Source organism: Equus przewalskii, chromosome 15, assembly GCF_037783145.1.
Source record: "Equus przewalskii isolate Varuska chromosome 15, EquPr2, whole genome shotgun sequence".
NCBI lineage: Eukaryota > Metazoa > Chordata > Mammalia > Perissodactyla > Equidae > Equus > Equus przewalskii.
The window spans coordinates 77640649-77658617 of NC_091845.1; the positions used below are offsets into that span (position 1 = coordinate 77640649).

The 17969-nt window shown below is 45.9% G+C and overlaps 1 protein-coding gene across 38 annotated transcripts in view; it reads right to left on the minus strand.

The window, feature by feature from the left end:
- Window positions 1–1765: 1765 nt before the first annotated feature.
- The window catches only part of TFDP2 (transcription factor Dp-2), a 179184-nt gene continuing 162980 nt past the window's right edge, over window positions 1766–17969 (minus strand). For all 38 annotated transcript variants that reach the window (XM_070576224.1, XM_070576221.1, XM_070576218.1 and 35 more), the window contains 4 exons: window positions 16775–16926; window positions 12953–13119; window positions 8421–8526; window positions 1766–8227 (listed from right to left, as the gene is read on the minus strand). In XM_070576224.1, the coding sequence (XP_070432325.1) occupies window positions 8044–8227; window positions 8421–8526; window positions 12953–13119; window positions 16775–16926 (609 nt within the window). In that variant the 3' untranslated portion in view covers window positions 1766–8043. The remainder of the gene's footprint in view (window positions 8228–8420; window positions 8527–12952; window positions 13120–16774; window positions 16927–17969) is intronic.

A 17969-nucleotide genomic window follows, 5' to 3' on the forward strand; every position in this document is an offset into this window, starting at 1 on the left:
AAATGTCAGAAAGTGATTTGCACGAAAGTGAGAAAGTGGTTCTGACCAATCCTACTTTGCATTAAACCGGATCGGTTTCACCCACCCTAACACAGGCCTGCATTTCCCACAGTGCTCTTACGGGAGATTTCCTGAAAGCAAGTTTCAGCAAGAAGCTGGAAAGGCTTCTCAGGAAGAAGGTCAGGCTGGCAGTAATCAGGGTGCACCCAGGCACTCGGCAATCGTCCCCAGTGAGAACAGACGGAGCCCTCCCCACAGGTGAGAACGCTGGGAACGGTGGAGGTGTCTGGGTGCAGGCAGCAGTAAGAGGAGCCAGTGCTCCAATGCAGACACACATGGAAGAAGTGTGGAGCTACAGAAGCAGCTCCACAGAAGAAATGGGGAGGGGGGGAGCTTCTGGGAGTAGGAACCGAAAACTGCGAGTTGATTCTTGGATGGGTTCCATGCCCCGGGGAAGACTCTCTCAGTATGGCTGTCTTCCCTCTGATGCGTTGTCATCTCAGCCGGGCCCAGCTCATCAAGAAGCTGAGTACTCAAGAAAACGACTCCTTGGGCTCTGCAGACATCTTCCCTGGTCAGGAATGTGTCCCAGTGGCTGCCTTGACGGCTCCTAACGACACTCCCAACAGTCCTTCACAACACTCCCTGTGTGGCCACAATAGCAAAAGGACTTTCTTATGGCCAAAAGATTCAGTGGTTACTCCCAAATGGTTAACCAAATGGTTCTAAGAAGTGGCTACTATGGAATAGAAGGAGCAAAGAGGACATACCAGCTCGAGCTCACCATTCAGAAATCCCTGGGAACAAGAGTGGGCAGTGGCTCCCCACTCCAACACTGGACACTCCACCACCATCACTTACTTGGTCTATTGTGCTCAAGTGAGTCTTTATGGGAAGACACCTTCCTCCTTGGACATTAACATTCAAGTGAGTGCTTCCTTACCCATTTCCCAATACCTGTTCCTATTCTATAAGCCTCAAATTGCTCCAAACCCTTCTGTACCTTTGACTGCCCACGTGCCCACCATGCACGGGGTTCTGCCTGTTGAAACACAGGAGATAGCATCGAGGGGTCCCCCCCCCCCCCCCCCCCCCCGTCCCTGAGGCAGGCAGAGACTGCTGAGCAGAAGGTGCTGAGGGGCCACGGTGGTTCCTGAGGCTAGGGGAAATTCTGCTTGAGGCCTGGGAGCATGGCATCCTGTGCTCATTACTGTAGTTGTCCTCTCTGATGCTGGTCTGATGTAAAGGGGAGGTAAGAAAGCATCCTCCCTAAAAACTGTATTCAGGTCAATCATTTCTGGGACTGTGAAGACATTATTCTCTGTGCTATGATCTTTTAAAGTAGCCTTAAGAAGACGTAAAAGCACAGGTCTCGAACACAGAGAGCCTTTTAAATAGCTGACATATTTCCATCACAGGTGGGACGGTGGTGTACACGTATGGACAGCACTCTCGGGAACACCATCTGTAAAGCAGTGCGGGAAGCAGGACCACGATGCAGCTGCCAGAGGCACTGGCCAGTTCCACGGGGCACTCTGAAGTTGGGGTGGTCCCTCAGATACCCCAGACTGGGTCAGGGAGCTTGGGCTTTTGTGCCCCTCATTGGCACGTGTGGATGTAAGCTTGGGTGATGCTGCTCCCTTCCGAGGGCAATTCCTGGGGGAGGGACCAGGCTGAGGGGAGTGTCTGGGTCCTAAAGGAAGGGGTCTGGGCAGTGCACCAGTGTCCACTATCTCCCACCAGCTCACTAACAATGAGACCAACATTATTTTAAATTATTTATTTTTTTCTATAGTACATCTCATTCAAATCTTAGAACAGTCTGATACATTTTTCTCCAAGCACAACTTATACTCATTTCAGATGCTTTTTTCCTTTCCTTCTTTTAATCTTACAGGATGGACAAAGGTACTCACACTTCAACAGACAAAAGACATCCCTTAGAGTTTATTAAAAATGCAGCTTCCCAGGCCCCCCTCCCAGAGCTTCTGAGTGTCTGGGGCAGGTCCTAGGGATGCAAAACTTTAAAACTCTCCTCGTCAACTCTGCTGCAGGTGGTCTTTGAACCACCCTTAGAGGAACACTGCTTAGGACTTGTCCATTATCTACTGGAAGCAATTTCAGAAAATCCAGGAATAATTAAGTATACAGAAATAGCTCTTCTATAAAATTTCCGTATAAAAATAATGGTATTTATTTACAAAGTTTGAGTTGCTACAAAATAATACATCATATTAGGTTAGGGACTTCAATCTAATCGAGGCTACGTTAGGCAAGTCGGATGTGGTGTTTGCATTTTCCCCTTCTTTCTCTTGTTTAAACCGGTTAAAGCATGTGGCACCAGGATGGTTCCTTCATGCAGAAAGAAGCAAAACTATATTTTCTGGAAATAACACCTAACAGCACATGATCAGAGTAAAGCATCTCTAAACGAAAAGGTGAACAAACTGGTGATTTGGGCTCACAGCCTTTCTCTTTTCATCCACAAGTCAAGTGTGGTGGGACACAAAGGACCTCGGGGACCCTCAGCGTTACACTGCAGTCCGAAGAGCTCGGGCCTCCTGAGCAGCCAGTGCAGTTGGCTACTTGGCAGTTCCAGTTGTCAGGACTCTGAAGGACTGAACCTATCATGTTACTACTGGGAAAGAGAGAACTGCAGCGTGCTCAGAGAAGCCTTTTAGCGCAAAGTATCTGGGTCCTCAGTGACCTTTTGGTATGAAAACATCTTTGACCCCAGTTGTGATCAAGCAAAATCATGAGATCATTTGTTATTAAACTGTGCCTGGCATGTTGAAGATGAGGCAGGGTAAGTCACAAAATGGTGAGACTGAAGTGACAAAGTGATGGGTTTTAAAACCCAAACATGATCTGGGGAAGTTTCTGTGTCGAGACAGACATGGCCAGAAACGAGCTAACGTGTACAGATGGGTCAGCTGGTAACTGAACCTCTCAAGCTCCGCGCCACCCACCCAGTGACCAGTGTGCACAACAGTCCTCGCCCGTGGAGGACAGAGTTTCTTCCCAGGTGTGACTGTCCACACGTGGGGGCTTCTGAGTTGAGAGCGGCCCGAAGCTGACCCCACAGCCTCAGGCTGGGACTCATGAGTGGAGTCCCATCTCTGCTCCTTGGCTGATGCTAATCCAAACGCATCTGGAGGGACTGTGCTGAGGGCGTGGATTTCAGGAGGCAGAGTCGTTTTAAATGAGTGGAGTGGAAGAGATGTTCTCTCCCATCCCGAGGCCTGTGGCGGAGAAGGGGTGAGAGCCGCCCCTACATTTCAGCCACATTCTGCTTCCAATGCAGCTAGAGGCAGGCAGGACCAGAGTCCCATCTGCTGGAACAGCAAGGGGTCAAGATGGCACTGCACCCTCCAGGCCTTTTTGTAAAGCCAAGACTATCTAAGAACCATGCACGATTTTACCTTGCCTGAGAGGAGCTGCACAGAATACACATCCTACACGAATACATTTCCTCCTGTGTCCACACCAGCCGAACGGACATCTGCCACCGTTTAAGCTCCTGTACTCGTCAGGGACTCCTGGGGCGGAACTGCATGCTCTAAGTTTTGTGTCCTTCACTTTTTCTTCCTTAGCAGAGCGTGACTGTGGGAAAATTCGATCTCAAAGCTTATCCAAACATAACTTTTCAGAGAGATCTTGGTTATGTAAAGGGGTTAATTCCTGAGAAATGTTATAATTTAGGTGGACGTTAGGCTTGAACTTTTTTAAAGGTAAAATCTTAAGCAAACGTCAGTCTTCTTCCTTTTGAGTAACAGTGTTCGGCTTGAGTGGAAGTTAAGGAACTGAACACTGGACTGACAGTGAACTGGAGGCAGAGAGGCACATCTCGGGGTGACTCGCACAGCAGGGTGCAGGCCCCTGGCACACAGAGGGTCTTCAATAAACAGATATCACGATCATCAGCGCTTGGGGACATTGCTTTGGGTGCATGAAAATGGGGAAGCTATTTGGGAAAATGAGCCATAAGTAGTCTTTCATCCCACTAACGCCAGACCACATGCAGAATAAAAGATTATGTTTTATGTATCTATATAAAAAGTAGATCTCTATGTATCCAACAACTTGTAAAACTAGAAGAAAACACCTAGAAAAGCGATTACTTTTTTATGGAAGGCAACGAAGCCAATAATGAGAACTTCATGGGTAGTCAGAATCTTCTCTTGGTTTACGGACGCTACCTGCAGCTAAGCTTGGTTTTCTTTTAAATCTTAAAAATTCTTTAGCTGACTCCAAAATGTATGCTTAAAACTGGAACAGGGCAGCCTTGGAACTGACACTCCAAGTGCGTGGCAGGGGACAGCCATCTATCTGTCAATTGTCTGACTTAGGACAAATGCCACTTTCTCAGGGGCCTTCCCTGGCCACCTCCAGACAAAGCAGCCTTTCCTCCATTGTCTCATCACCCTGTCGTTTTCTCCGTAGCACTAGTCAATCTGAGTGTTTTCTGTCCTGTATTCACTCAAACACTGACGGACTAACTCCACACTCACTGTCCAACCCCGCCTGCAGTCAGTCCTGGGGTCTAGCTCCCAGCTGTGGGAAGGGTGCTCCTTTCATCAGCCCGAGGGGAGGGAGGGAGAGGGATTCAAAGGGCCCTTGAGGTGAGCCACTGAGGAAGCTCACAGGCCTCTCTGCTAGTGGTTCTGGGAGGAGATGAGGCCTTCCCCGCCTTTGCTAACCCTGCCCCCACCAACACCCACCCCACTATGTTCTGACGTCACAGGGCCTGAGTCTCATCTGCACCTGGGGCAACTCCACTGTCTCTACAACCCAAGTCGCCCAGAGTCGCGAGGTAGCAAACAGCCGACTTAAGATGACTGCACGACTCACAGGCAACTGTGCGGCAGACAGACAGAGCCCCTCCCTTGTGAACTAGCTCCCTTGGAATGATCTGATGGGGCTAATTTGTGTTTGAAGACTGACTCACGTTATTTTTCAAGTCTGGCAGAGTATGGTTACAACTGCAAACTCTGCTAACGAGGGGAGTCATCCTCTTTTATCCTGGTAAAATAGCAGAAATGACAGAGTCCTCCCCACCGCTTGTATACAGAATCCAACTGAAGGAAAGAGGACATGTGGCGGTTGTCTGTAGTCTTCCAAGGGCAGCGGGCAGCGCTGAGGGGAGGGCTCCCTGGTGGCACCTCCTTCTTGCCCCTCCCGAAGTCCTCCATTGTGTGAGGCACCCTTTAGCCCTGTGCTCACTGAGGCTGCTCCCACGCCCTGCCGTCACAGGAAGAGAGGAAGTGAAAGAGACAGAGCCTCAGCGGGGAAGGGTGAGGGGAGCCTGGGTGCCCTGGGCACGGCCATGGACCCTGCAGGGTTCCCCTCGCCGCTTAGGAGTCAGGTAACACAGGCCTGGTGCCACCTGCGCAAGTGCCAAATGGAGCCAGAATTCACTGACTGAGAGTGCTACGCACCTGAGAGGGCAACAGCCAAACGGGCCTGGGGGGGGCGGGGAAGGTCTCCTGAACTCCCCAAAGCAGAGTGTGACCAGCACCCTCTGGGAGGGGTGTCTGTGTGTGTCCGTGTGTGCGTGCCTGTCACCCCATGTGTGTGCACATGCAAGTAACCCCAAGTGCTACTCCTAGAAAGAAGCCTGGATGTCGTAACCACAATTTCCTAACATCTTTTCACGTTGATTTCTATATGAAATTTTGAGTGCTGAAGTTTAGACACAGATAAATCTGTTTAGGGGAGATGCAGAAGAATAACAGGATTTATCTTTCTAGACATCTCAACCTAGTTGTCTGCTCGGGTAAGGCTTTACACCAGCGATGTGCCTGGTGACCACAGTGCGACTCTTCTAGAAGTCCTCAGCAGCAACCCAAACACGCTACTGAGGAACGGAGGCCATTTCCCTCCAAACGCCACACACCCGTGGCTGGGACGGCCAACAATGGGGCCCCAGGCATGATGAGTCTTTGGTTGCTTTTGTCCATTCGAAGCACTATCCCGGGGAGGGGGGGGGCAGCCGCCCCAGACGGCCAGCGAGGACCGGCCCTTCTGCAGAGGAAGGTCAGGGTGGACGTGCCTGTCACGAGTGACGGACCTGCAGCACAGCACTCTGAACACTAAGGGGCTGTCCGTTGGCCTCTCCAGCTCCCTGCCAGGCCCCCTCAGGTAGAGGCATGAGGAAAGGCGGCGGTCAGTAAAGAAAGGGGAAGCCTCGGGAGGACAGTTGGGAAGGGAATCCGGTTTTACCTGACTGCAGCTGTCACTCTCCCATCAGAAATGTCCCCTGAGGCCCCTGGGGACCCGCTGCAGCCTCTGCAGTGTTTCAGACCCCTCCCATCTGCCCAGCTGAGAGGTGTGCCCCAGAACTCGGGCTGAGACAGAATTCTCCAAAAACTGCCCTCCCTCTGCCCTTTGAGCACTCTGGGTCTGCACCATGGCTTATTTCTGACCGAATGAGTTTTGTCTCAAAGGAACTTAAGTAAAAGTTGTATGTTCTTGTGTATTAGTTTTATGACCCTAAGAAAAATTTTAGGTCAGCCAAACCTTTCACCTCCAGCTCACTGTCAGCAGAGCGGCAGAGCTTTGAAAAGGCATCATAAGGCACCCACGCTTTCCCCATGGGACTTAGAAAAGAACCAAGTGGGGCCGAGCTCAGGGCTGGGCCCACAGATGCTGGCTGCATAATCTAGGGGCAAAGCCAAATGATTCAAGTCAAAGATCCAGATTAGCTTTCCATTACTATTTGCTCCTTTCAAGGCCTTCCTGTGAAATTAAGTTGCGGTTGGCCACGGCACGTGTCTCCACCCTCCTCCGTTCAGAGGAGCAGCAACTGTGGACACACCACCGCAGTGTTCCTAGCGGCATCTTTGGCTATGAAATAACACACTATATCCTGCGCTACTACAAATCCAATCATTTGGAGTGTTCAACATTTTTTGGTGTTTTTGTGAAACACTGACTATCAAGTTAGTTTGAAATGCAATTTATCCAGGAATAAACCCAATAAGGTCATTTTGATTAACGAAAATGTACAAAAGGTGACATGTACAGGAAAACATTGCTGTTCAGGTTCTTGAAATAGACTTTTCTTTTAAGACAAAAGTAATGACATTTGGTTCATTTTCACAAATTGCACACTGGGTGAAATACAATTACTGCAGGGAACCGTAAGCAAGCAATTCGGTCATAGGAATTTGTTTCTTTGTTTTGTTTTAAATGATAAAGCTGTATGAAATGCATAGCTTTGATTAAAACTATAGATACAAGTTCCCTCTCTGTAAAACTCCAGATTTAGAATGCTGGCGAAAGGCAGTGCTGGCAAAGTATTTAATGCACATGGAAATGCTATTCTATTTTGGCTTCCATACGTAGCCCTAGAAAATTCTATGCACCACTGCATTGGCTAATAATGATCATTTCAGTTTTACTATAAATTATTCTAAATGTCACTTAAGTACTTAAGAAGTAGCGCTCGCTCCTTTCTAGAAGCCGTCTAAGGCAGCTGATGCGTAAAGCACCTCAACTAGACTTTCAACTAGTTCAGCAGTTTAATCTGCGCTCCTTAGGCCAGAAGGACTGCCATCTACACCCCTCACTGTACAACTCTCCCCACTAGGAACTTCCCAGGTTCCCCTCGGCCTCGTAAAAGGCAGCCAGGCAAGGGAGAGAAACGCGAGGGAGCAGCCCATCAGGAAGTGTCCGCTGTAGCAATCGGAATCCTACAGAGGGTGACACGTGGGGCAACACACAGATCCCGCCTCAGGGAGAGAACTGAGCTTCATTCACGCTGCCAGTTCTTCAGGGACTATTCCCTCCATCCCCTCAGAAAACACACCTCGTCCGTGGTGTGATCGCACGCTCTGTTGTTCAGAGTTCCCATTCACACTACGTTAACTTCCACCTCTATCATCTCAGCCTTCGTGTGATTTGCTTATTGTGTTTCCCTAGTTTTCACTGAACACACAGCGCAAACAGAGGCAAGGACTGAAGCAGTCATTTCAAAAACAAGAGCTCACACTACAAACACACATGAGCATCAAATACTAAAACGTGGGTTTTCTCCTGTCTTTATTCTGGGGAGGAGGAATCCTCCTCGTCATCTTCCTCGTCTTCGTCGTTGAACGAACAGGGGGTCTCACCTCGCGACTCAGAGCAGTGAGAGGCCGCACTGCTGGACTGGTGACTGTTTGGGGCAAGGAACTGCCCCGTTGCTAAGGCCACTTCAGCATCCAAGCACAACCCTTGGTTTACACTAGCAAACAATTAGAAACACACAGCCTCATTAATGTGGCATGTTTTAAGCTTTGTCAAACACAGGAATAAAAATATGGGAAAGGAGGTGCCACTAGCGAGCTCAGGCCTGTGCCAGCAGTGACGCGCAGGCCCTCCCTCCAGGAGGGTCAGTGCTTCGTAGCCTGCCTTTCCAGACCTGGAGATATACGTACCTTGATTGGGACAAGGTGGCACCAGTGGTCAGGTCTAAATTTGAAACTGACTGGGTAGAGTTCAAGAGTAGTCCCTGATTTAACCAGGCGGGTCCTGTGGAGATATCTACAGAAAAAACAAAAACAGAAGAGGTAGGCGCTGCAGCTTCTGTTACAGCCCGAAGCAAGCACAGACTCAGAGGGGGATGAGCCTGTTCTAAATCACAGCCAGACAAGTCCTGGGAAGAACCCAGGTTTCTTCAGCTTAGAAAAAAGAAATTTCTAGAACATTAAGATCAGGAAGAAAATACAGGAGGGCAGACTACAGCAAGGAAGAATTCAAATTAAACCAACATGGACCTTCTCATTCTTTTTTTCTTAAATAAGACCTCCAGAGGGTAGTTCACTGAGTGCAGTGATGGCTGGCCTATCCCTGGACACCTGCTGTCCTCGCCACAGAAGAGTGTTTGCGGTGCTAACAGCCAAAGCCAGGCGTGGGTAAGGAGAAAGGTGAATCAAAAATGTCTTAGGTAAGAAGGACACGTTTTTGCCAAAACCTCCACTGCACCATCTTTTGAAGGGCCCCCTGGTGAACTCAGTGCTATTACTCATCAAAGATTGATTCTTTTCCTGATATCCTTTGCTTCATAACTCAAACCAGCCCTTATTCTGAAAGGTCATATACAGTCACGTTTTTAATGACACTGAGACAGCTATTACTGTTTTAGTAATTCTTTGGGTATATCCTTGCAATCTTATTTTCTATACCACCATATTTTTCCTATCACAACGTTGGTCAATTCTTATTGTAATTTTACTTGTTTAATATTTGCCTCCTTATCTAGAAGGTTAGCTCAACGAAGGCAGTGACTGGAACATTTAAGATTTAAACGTTACTGAATGAAAGAGTATACTCTCTTCCAACAGTGAGTCTGCAAAACAGGTGGTAGATACGTTACAGATACATTCCTAAAAATAAACCATTTGACTTCCATTATAAGATAAGAACAAATATATGCTCAGAAAATATAATTTGCCAAAATGAGCTTTTACGACATTTAATCAAAATAGTTTTGTAGTTACTGTGCAAAAAAAAATGAAACTACGTCTTGTAGTTTCATTCATTCAAAAACGAAATGGCGTCTCGGGATGGGAAACGCGCCTATCCTGGCAGTCTGACCAAGCGAGAGGCTTCCCACGTAGGAGACCAGTACACTGAATGAACTACATTAACTTTACAATAGCCTCGTGAACCCTTTTATTTACAGGCTAACTAAGGCAGCTGTGAAAAAAAAAGAACTCCAATTCTAAGAATGGCAGACTTTAAATACACTAAATAAGCACACAAGTCTGTACAAGATAAAATTCAGCCAGAATCCTGTGCTGAATAGTAATTAGTATATATGGAAACTTTCTGTCAGAACACAGCTATTTACTTGTTTGAGAGCATAACACATTAAATTTTCTTTTCACAATGGCTTTGAATAGCCTACGTTTCTTTCACATTATCACAGGACCCACACAATGGTGCCCACAATCTCACTCAAGAGCCACTCTGTCCCTCTGCACACTAAAGGCACACGTTTCTTCTTTTGAACGAACCAGAAAGTCTGTGTCTCAGTCTGCAAATGAGGTCATGAGGAGATCAAACCATAGAGCCTGCCTCACTGCCCTGAGCCTTTCCACTGAGAATAAGCTAAAATGAAGTTCTGGTGATTTCCTGAGGAAGCCCTTTATTCAGACCCTGTTGGACTGCCACTATGACTGGGCTGCTAACAAAACAGCAGGTCCTGCTCTGGGAGAGCGCGGGGAGACGGGCAGGTGGGGGGTGAAGATACGGGACTGGCTGGGGGCAAGAGGAAGGGGGTGCCCGCAGGAGGGGGATGGCGCCAACTGGAGAACCAAATCAAACAGAAACCAAACCTCAATCAACAGACTTACGTTGTGACCAAAAGGCCAAAACCATAAAACAGAACAAAATAAAAACGACTTCTTTGCTTATATTTAATATACCTTGGAATTAACATTATAATGCCTTTAAAAAGTGATGTAAAATCCTAGGTGTAATATTTATAAATGAAGGAAACTGGCAGGAGCCAAAGGAAAAGCATTGCTTATACATCCAAATTTACATATGCAGAATATACCATAGTCTTAGGAATTAAAGATTTATGAATTATGGGGAAAAAAACCTGAATTACAGAACATGGAAAACGTGTTTTTGTTTTCAAGTATACTCAGTATATTTTTATAACTTATAATAAAAAGACAAATAACCAAAATGGCAAAATGGGCAAAGGATCTGAATAGACTTTTCTCCAGGAAGATACACAAATGGCCAATGAGCACACAAAAAGATGCTCAACATCATCAGTCATTAGGGAAACGCACATCAAAACCACAGTGAAACACCACCTCACATCCGCTGGGATGGCTAGAATAAAAAAGACGGGCAATAACAAGTGCTGAGAAGGATGCGGAGAAACTGGACCCTCAAACATTGCTGGTAGGACTAGAAAATGGTTCAACTGCTTCAGAAAATAGTTTGGCAGCTCCTCAAAATGTTAAATATAGAGTTACCATAGGACCCAGCAATTGCACTCCTAGGTAAACACCCAACAGAACTGAAAATTTATGTTCACGCAAAAACATGTACAAGAATCTTGACAGGAACACCACTCATAATAGCCAAAAAGTGCAAACAATCCAAATGTCTTCAAACTAATGAATGGACAGACAAAATACTATAACAATAAAAAGGGATACAGTACTGATACAAGCCACACATGGGTGAGCCTTGAAAACATGATGCTGAGTGAAAGAAGCCAGTCATAAAGGATGCATTTGTATGATTCCATTTATAGGAAATGTCCAGAATGGACAAATCCACTCTTTTTTTTTTTGAGGAACATTCACCCTGAGCTAACTACTGCCAATCTTCCTCTTTTTGCTGAGGAAGATCGGCCCTGAGCTAACATCCATGCCCATCTTCCTCCACTTTATATGTGGGACGCCTACCACAGCATGGCGTGCCAAGCAGTGCCAGGTCCGCACCTGGGATCTGAACTGGCAAACCCCGGGTCGCCCAGAAGTGGAACGTGCTCACCTAACTGCTGCGCCACCAGGCCGGCCCCGACAAATCCATTCTGAATTAGTGGTTGCCAGGAGCTGGGAGGAATGGGGGAATAGGGCACCACTGCTAATGCATATGGGGTTTCTCTTTGGGGTGATAAAGATGTTTTAGAATTAGATAGTGGTGATGACTGCACAACCTTGTGAATATACCAAAAACCACTAAATCATATAGTTTAAAATGGTTTATTTTATGGTATGTGAATTAAATCTCAATTTCAAAAATCTACAGGGGGCTGGCCCGGTGGCAGAATGGTTAAATTCATGGACTCCATTTTGGCCCAGGGTTCACGGGTTCAGATCCCCTGGCACGGACCTACACACCGCTCATCAAGCCACGCTATGGTGGTGTTCCACATACAAAATAGAGGAAGACTGCCACAGATGTTAGCTCAGCAACCATATTCCTCAAGTAAAAAGAGGAAGACTGGCAACAGATGTTAGCTCAGGGCAAGTCTTCCTCACAATTAAAAACAAAAGACAATAGCAACAACAAAAAAATTACAATGATACCATTTCACATCCACCTGATGGGAAAAACAGAACACTTCCACTCCGCAGGGGAGACTGTAACCTGGTCAAATCCAGCTGAAAACCTTTGCACCATTTGGCAAAGCTGAAGATGCACCTGCCTCTGACCCAGCACCTCGCTACACACACGTGCACAGGGTCACTAGGGTACAGGTAAAGGAAGGTTCAGGATAGCGCTGTCTTTTAATACCAAGAAACTGGAAACAAAGCTAAAGGTTTATCATCAGTAAAATGAACAAATAAATTGTGACATATTCATATAATGGAATTCTATACAGTAGTAAAAATGTATGAATTATAGCTACATTAAATCATGAGAACAAATCTAAAGAACATGACGTTGAGTGGAAAAAAAAAAAAATCAAATCAGGGGCCGGCCCGATAGTGCAGCGGTTAAGTTTGCACGTTCCGCTTCAGTGGCCCGGGGTTCACCGGTTCGGATCCCAGGTGCGGACATGGCACCGCTTGGCACGCCATGCTGTGGCAGGCGTCCCATATATAAAGTAGAGGAAGATGGGCACGGATGTTAGCTCAGGGCCAGTCTTTCTCAGCAAAAAGAGGAGGATTGGCAGATGTTAGCTCAGGGCTAATGTTCCTCAAAAAAAAAAAACCAAACACCAAAGAATATATCACTATGATTCCATTTATATAAAGGTCAGAAGTAGGCAAAACTAAGCAATAAATTGTCGCCAGTTTACTTTATTTGTTTGTATCTCTAAAGAGCAACTGAGGATGAACAAGAAATTTAAGAGAGTGGTTACATTTAGGGGGTGGGGAAGGGCACAGAATCCAGAGCAGGTGCACCGCAGACAAATTTTCTGAGAAAGGTTTTAACAAGCTGGGATTTGACATTGATCAGGGACGACGTGTGAGAGCATTAGTTAGCATACCTGTGACGTAACCTTCTAAAGCCTTTGGCACCAGTGCCTTAGCCAGTTTCAGATCCTCCAGAGAGCATTTGCCTGACTCCAGCCCGAAGGACATCCCCATCCGCTTCAGGACCTCTATGTCATCATGGATCTCAAAGGTGTTGTCAAAATTGAAAAGATATTCAAACCTGCATCAGGAAACAAAGTTAGGATGGGGTTTTCTTTGGCACTGGGGAGGTCTGAGTAGTTTTGTACTCTTGACGTTACATAAAAGAATGAGGGCCTAAGTTCAGCTATCGTAGTAGAAACTGTTACCGTTTAGAGCAATAAGAGTCATTCTGCTGTGTTCAGGGGAATGACATCTCAAACAAACCACTTTCCCAATCAAAACAATTTTCCAGGGGCCAGCCCAGTGGCACAGTGGTTAAGTCCACGTGCTCGGCTTTGGTGGCCTGGGGTTCACAGGTTTGGATCCTGGGTGTGGACCTAGCACTGCTCGTTAACCCTAACCCTAACCCTGTGGCGGCATCACACATACAAAATAGAGGAAGACTAGCACAGACGTTAGCTCAGAGACAATCTTCCTCAAGCAAAAAGGGGAAGATTGGCAACAGACATTAGCTTAGGGCCAATCTTCCTCACCAAAAAAACACCCAAAAAACAATTTTCCTGTGACAGACAATAGGAGTCCATAAACTTTAGTCCTCATTAAGCTGTTACAAACTGGAGACAGAAATTTTGGTCTAAATCCAATACTTTCGAAAGTTGTCTACAGGTTTGTCACAAAAGATAAAATAGTAAGACAGCCTTTCCAGTTTAATGTGTGACATCTTTACTGTGAGCTGGCCTACTAGGTTTGAAGAAAAAACATTTTGGAAGCTTACTTCATTTTCATGAGCCAAGTGTTAACTGCAGCATACTTCAGATAAGCAGTAAACGGAAGACTTTTCACAAACTAACCAAGCCCCAAATCCTGTCTTGAGAGCAGGAGGAGTGAAATGTCTTAAGAAAAAAGTGTCACAAGTAACACATAGCACATTTCCAAATGTTCCTGAGAAGTACCAGTCAGGATGCCCAGCACAACGTTTCAATAAAGAGGCCACTGCAGCAAGAGACAGTCTTGTGGCTCCCAGGCGGGGCCCTGGGGCACCTGCACCTCAGGCCTCAGTCCTACAGGGACCGAGCACAGGTGAATGTTCTGGGACGATGGTGGTTTACCTTGTCATGAAATTCCCTCCATTAAAATTATGAGAGGGTAAAATTTTTATGCTAAATCTTAGATCAGGGCAAATGTTACAATTTAAAGCAAAATGCCATTTTTATTTGAAGTATATGAACTTGAATAAAGTACGTTAACAAATTTTCAGAAAAAAACACAAAAAATCTGAAGTGTGGGCCTGCCACAGGGATGATTCCAGGCATAGTTAAAAGAAGACGGTTTTGTAAATTTAATCCTCGTTGAGGGAAAGCCTCCTGGCTAACGAAGGTGAAAACACTGCACCACCAAAGCAACTGCAAGTCAGGGTTAGGACCTGCCTTGACTAACGAGCCCCTGCGAGCTCCTCCAAGTGCTCCGAGCCGCCTCCTCTCCACCCAGCGGAGGGCCGGGAAAGGGCCTGAGTCAGTAATCCCCAAGGATGGAACCTTCCAGACCCCAGTCCGGGGTGAAGAGAATCCCTAATTCCCTTAGGCCAATGGTTCTAATTTTCCTCCTACTCTTTTTAGATTTAGAAGACTAACCAAAGAGAACTTAACAGTTCCCCACAAGAGACTAACTAGAGTAACTAGAATTATAAGTGTTTTTTCCCCTGAAAATATGTTATCCATTCTCTATAATTCTCGGTTTTATGAGAATATGTTAACAGCCCTTTTAGATAATAGGTTTTTGTAAAGAATCTGCAAATGTGTGAATAATAATACAGACACCTACCATTTACTGACCACTGGGCTAGGTCTGCTATGAATTTATCTATAACTTTTGAAAACCAGCAAGTTAAATACTATAGTTCTTACTTTCACGGAGGAAGGAACGAGATCTCAGAGAGGTTAAGAAACTGTATACCTGGAAGAAAGACTGAAACGTGGATCCTCTGACTTCATAGCCTGCATGGTGCCTATTTCTAATTGTGTCCATAGTCTAAATTACCAAATACTTTCAAAATCCCTCCTGCTTTCCTCCTCCTCCTTTTTTTGGTGTCTTCTTATTTAAGTGACCCAGAATCTCTGTATGCAATCAAGACAGACGGGGGCAGCACCACTGCCAGAGAAAAGAGCAGGGAAAATGAGAGATGGTACAGCCCAAGGGCAATGCTGTAGCTCTAAGCGGACCAGAAGCTCCCATCTCCCTGGGACAGTCCTGGGCTATGCCTGTGGTACTGATGTAATTATTGAGCCCTTTTTTGCTTTCAAATGTCTACCAATTTGGATGATAAATGATATGCTGACTCCTCGTGTTTATGAAGCACTTGCCCTGAGTCAGAGCCTTTAAGGCATTCTCTCTTTTAATCCTCACAACAAGGCTAGGAAGTGACAGATGCCCTGGTATCATCCCCATTTGTTCTTCAGAAAACAGAGTTTTGGAGCAGGCAAATGGGGGAACCACAATCCACACTTGGGTCTGTCTCACCCTGCGTGATATACCCTTAACTATCTCATGATGCTGGTCACAGCCTGAAGACCACTGCTGTTTTCATGAAGAGTAAAATAAACAACAAATCAACTGTCTATTTTATAAGCTGCTACTTCTCACTTGCTATGATGAACATTACCATCAACCTTGGTTAAAACATAAAAAAATGTTGGTGGGAATGTAAATTGGTGCAGCCACTACAGAAAACAGTATGGAGGTTCCTCAAAAAATTAAAAATAGAACTACCATATGATCCAGCAATTCCACTTCTGGGTATACATCCAAAGGAAAGAAAATCACTATCTCAAAAAGACATCTGCTCCCCACGTACACTGCAGCATTACCTACAATCGCCAAGGCAAAGAAACAGCCTACATGTCCATCAATGGATGAATGGATAAAGAAATGTGTATACACACACACACACACACACACAAACACGCACACAATGGAATAGTCAGCCACACAAAAGAAGGAAAACCTGCCATTTGGGACAACATGGATGGACCTCAAGGGCATTATACTAAGTGAAATAAGTCGGAGAAAGACAAATACTGTCTGATCTCACTTATATATGCAATCTAAAAAAACTGAACTCACAGATTCAGGGAACAGACTGGCGGTTGCCAGAGGGAGGGGGTGAGGGGTTGGTGAAAAAGGTGAAGGTGGTCAAAAGGTACAGACTTGCAGTTAAAAGATAAACAAGAAAAAAAGAAAGCAGAGAACACATCTAGCATTTTCATGTCCATTCATTCATTTACAAACAGAAGCACACTCAACTATGATACAGAAAAACAAAGAAATAATTGCTTTAATGCCACATCTTGCTCTAAAATATATCCACAATAAACTATGATAGTGACTCACCAGTGACCCTGCCTTGTCCCAGTTCCTCATGGACGGCCTGCTGCAGCTACCTGGCCTGAGCTACCACATCCAGGCACACCCTGGACTAGGTCCAGGCACCACTGTGCATATACACAGGCAGCAGAGTGCCAGGCACAGGACAGCGGCTGCAGAGGGGGAGTGATGAGGCGCACCAGCAGATGGCAGCACTCCAGGCTTGCAAAGGTGTCTCACGTGCCCCCGGAGGTCAGCCTTGGGGGGCTCTGATCAGATCACATCAGATCACAGAGCACACCCTTCTTTATTTTGCAAATGATAGGAATCTGTTACAGGAGGTCAGCCCTGTCCGCCCCCCTGCTCTCACTCACTTGTCACTGGAGATGCTGCAATCTATGACTGTTTTCCTGCTTGTGTTGATGATTATAAATGGCAGCTGAATGGTGGAGTTCAGAGCTGGAGGGCCCTGGTTCTGCTGTTCATTTTGCCGATTTCTCTGCACCAGGTTTTTGAAAGCGATTTGCTGTAATGATCAATATAAAGAATATGGTCATTTAATGTGGATAAGTGAGTTGGAATTAAATGAATTAAGATAAATACATTTAAAATATAGTTTAAAATTAGACAAAGAGGCTTTCCACCTATGAGTTAATTATTTTTTTAATTAATTAATTAAATTTTTTTGGAAGATTAGCCCTGAGCTAACATCTGCCACCAATCCTCCTCTTTTTGCTGAGGAAGACTGGCCCTGAGCTAACATCTGTGCCCATCTTCCTCTACTTTATATGTGGGACGCCTGCCACAGCATGGCTTGTCAAGAGGTGCCATGTCTGCACACAGGATCTGAACCAGTGAACCTAGGGCTGTTGAAGTGGACCGTGTGAACTTAACTGCTGTGCCACCGGGCTGGCCCTGTTATGAATTAACTAAAATTAAACATTTAAGATTAGAATGACCCAACTCAATAAACATACTTCAAGTGAAAAAATATACATTTAAATGGTGTCTAACATCATCCTAATGTAAATAGTGGGGCCCATGGTCTCCATTATTCATACAAACAGGATCTGACAAATCTGAGAGAGAGCCCAGTGGCACCTGCAACTCTTCTTAGAGTGACACAGCGAAAGTGACACCAAGCGAACTTATGTTTTCCATTTATCTAACACAGACTTCTGAGACTTTAGGGTTAAATAACCCTTTTAGATTGTCTAGCCCAGGGATATACAAACTTTATAAAGCCACAGAATACTTTCTTCAAATGAAATCTGATGGGACAACCACTATATAAACCAGATGCAGGCAGCACTGCTCTGGCTGGCTGCCAGGGGGCAGGAGGCCTGAACCTGCCAGCTCCGCCCTCATTCACCCCTCAGGTTCCCAGACCACCTCCGCACAACTTCTCAGCATCCTTAGGGCACAGCTGGAATCTGGCCCAACCCTCCCCGTACCTGACATCTTCCAGATGAGGAAACTGAGGCTTACACTGATTATAACACATATCAAGGCCTGAATCTTTACACTGAATCTTGCTGTCACTTTTAGTTATAACCATTACTCAAAAGT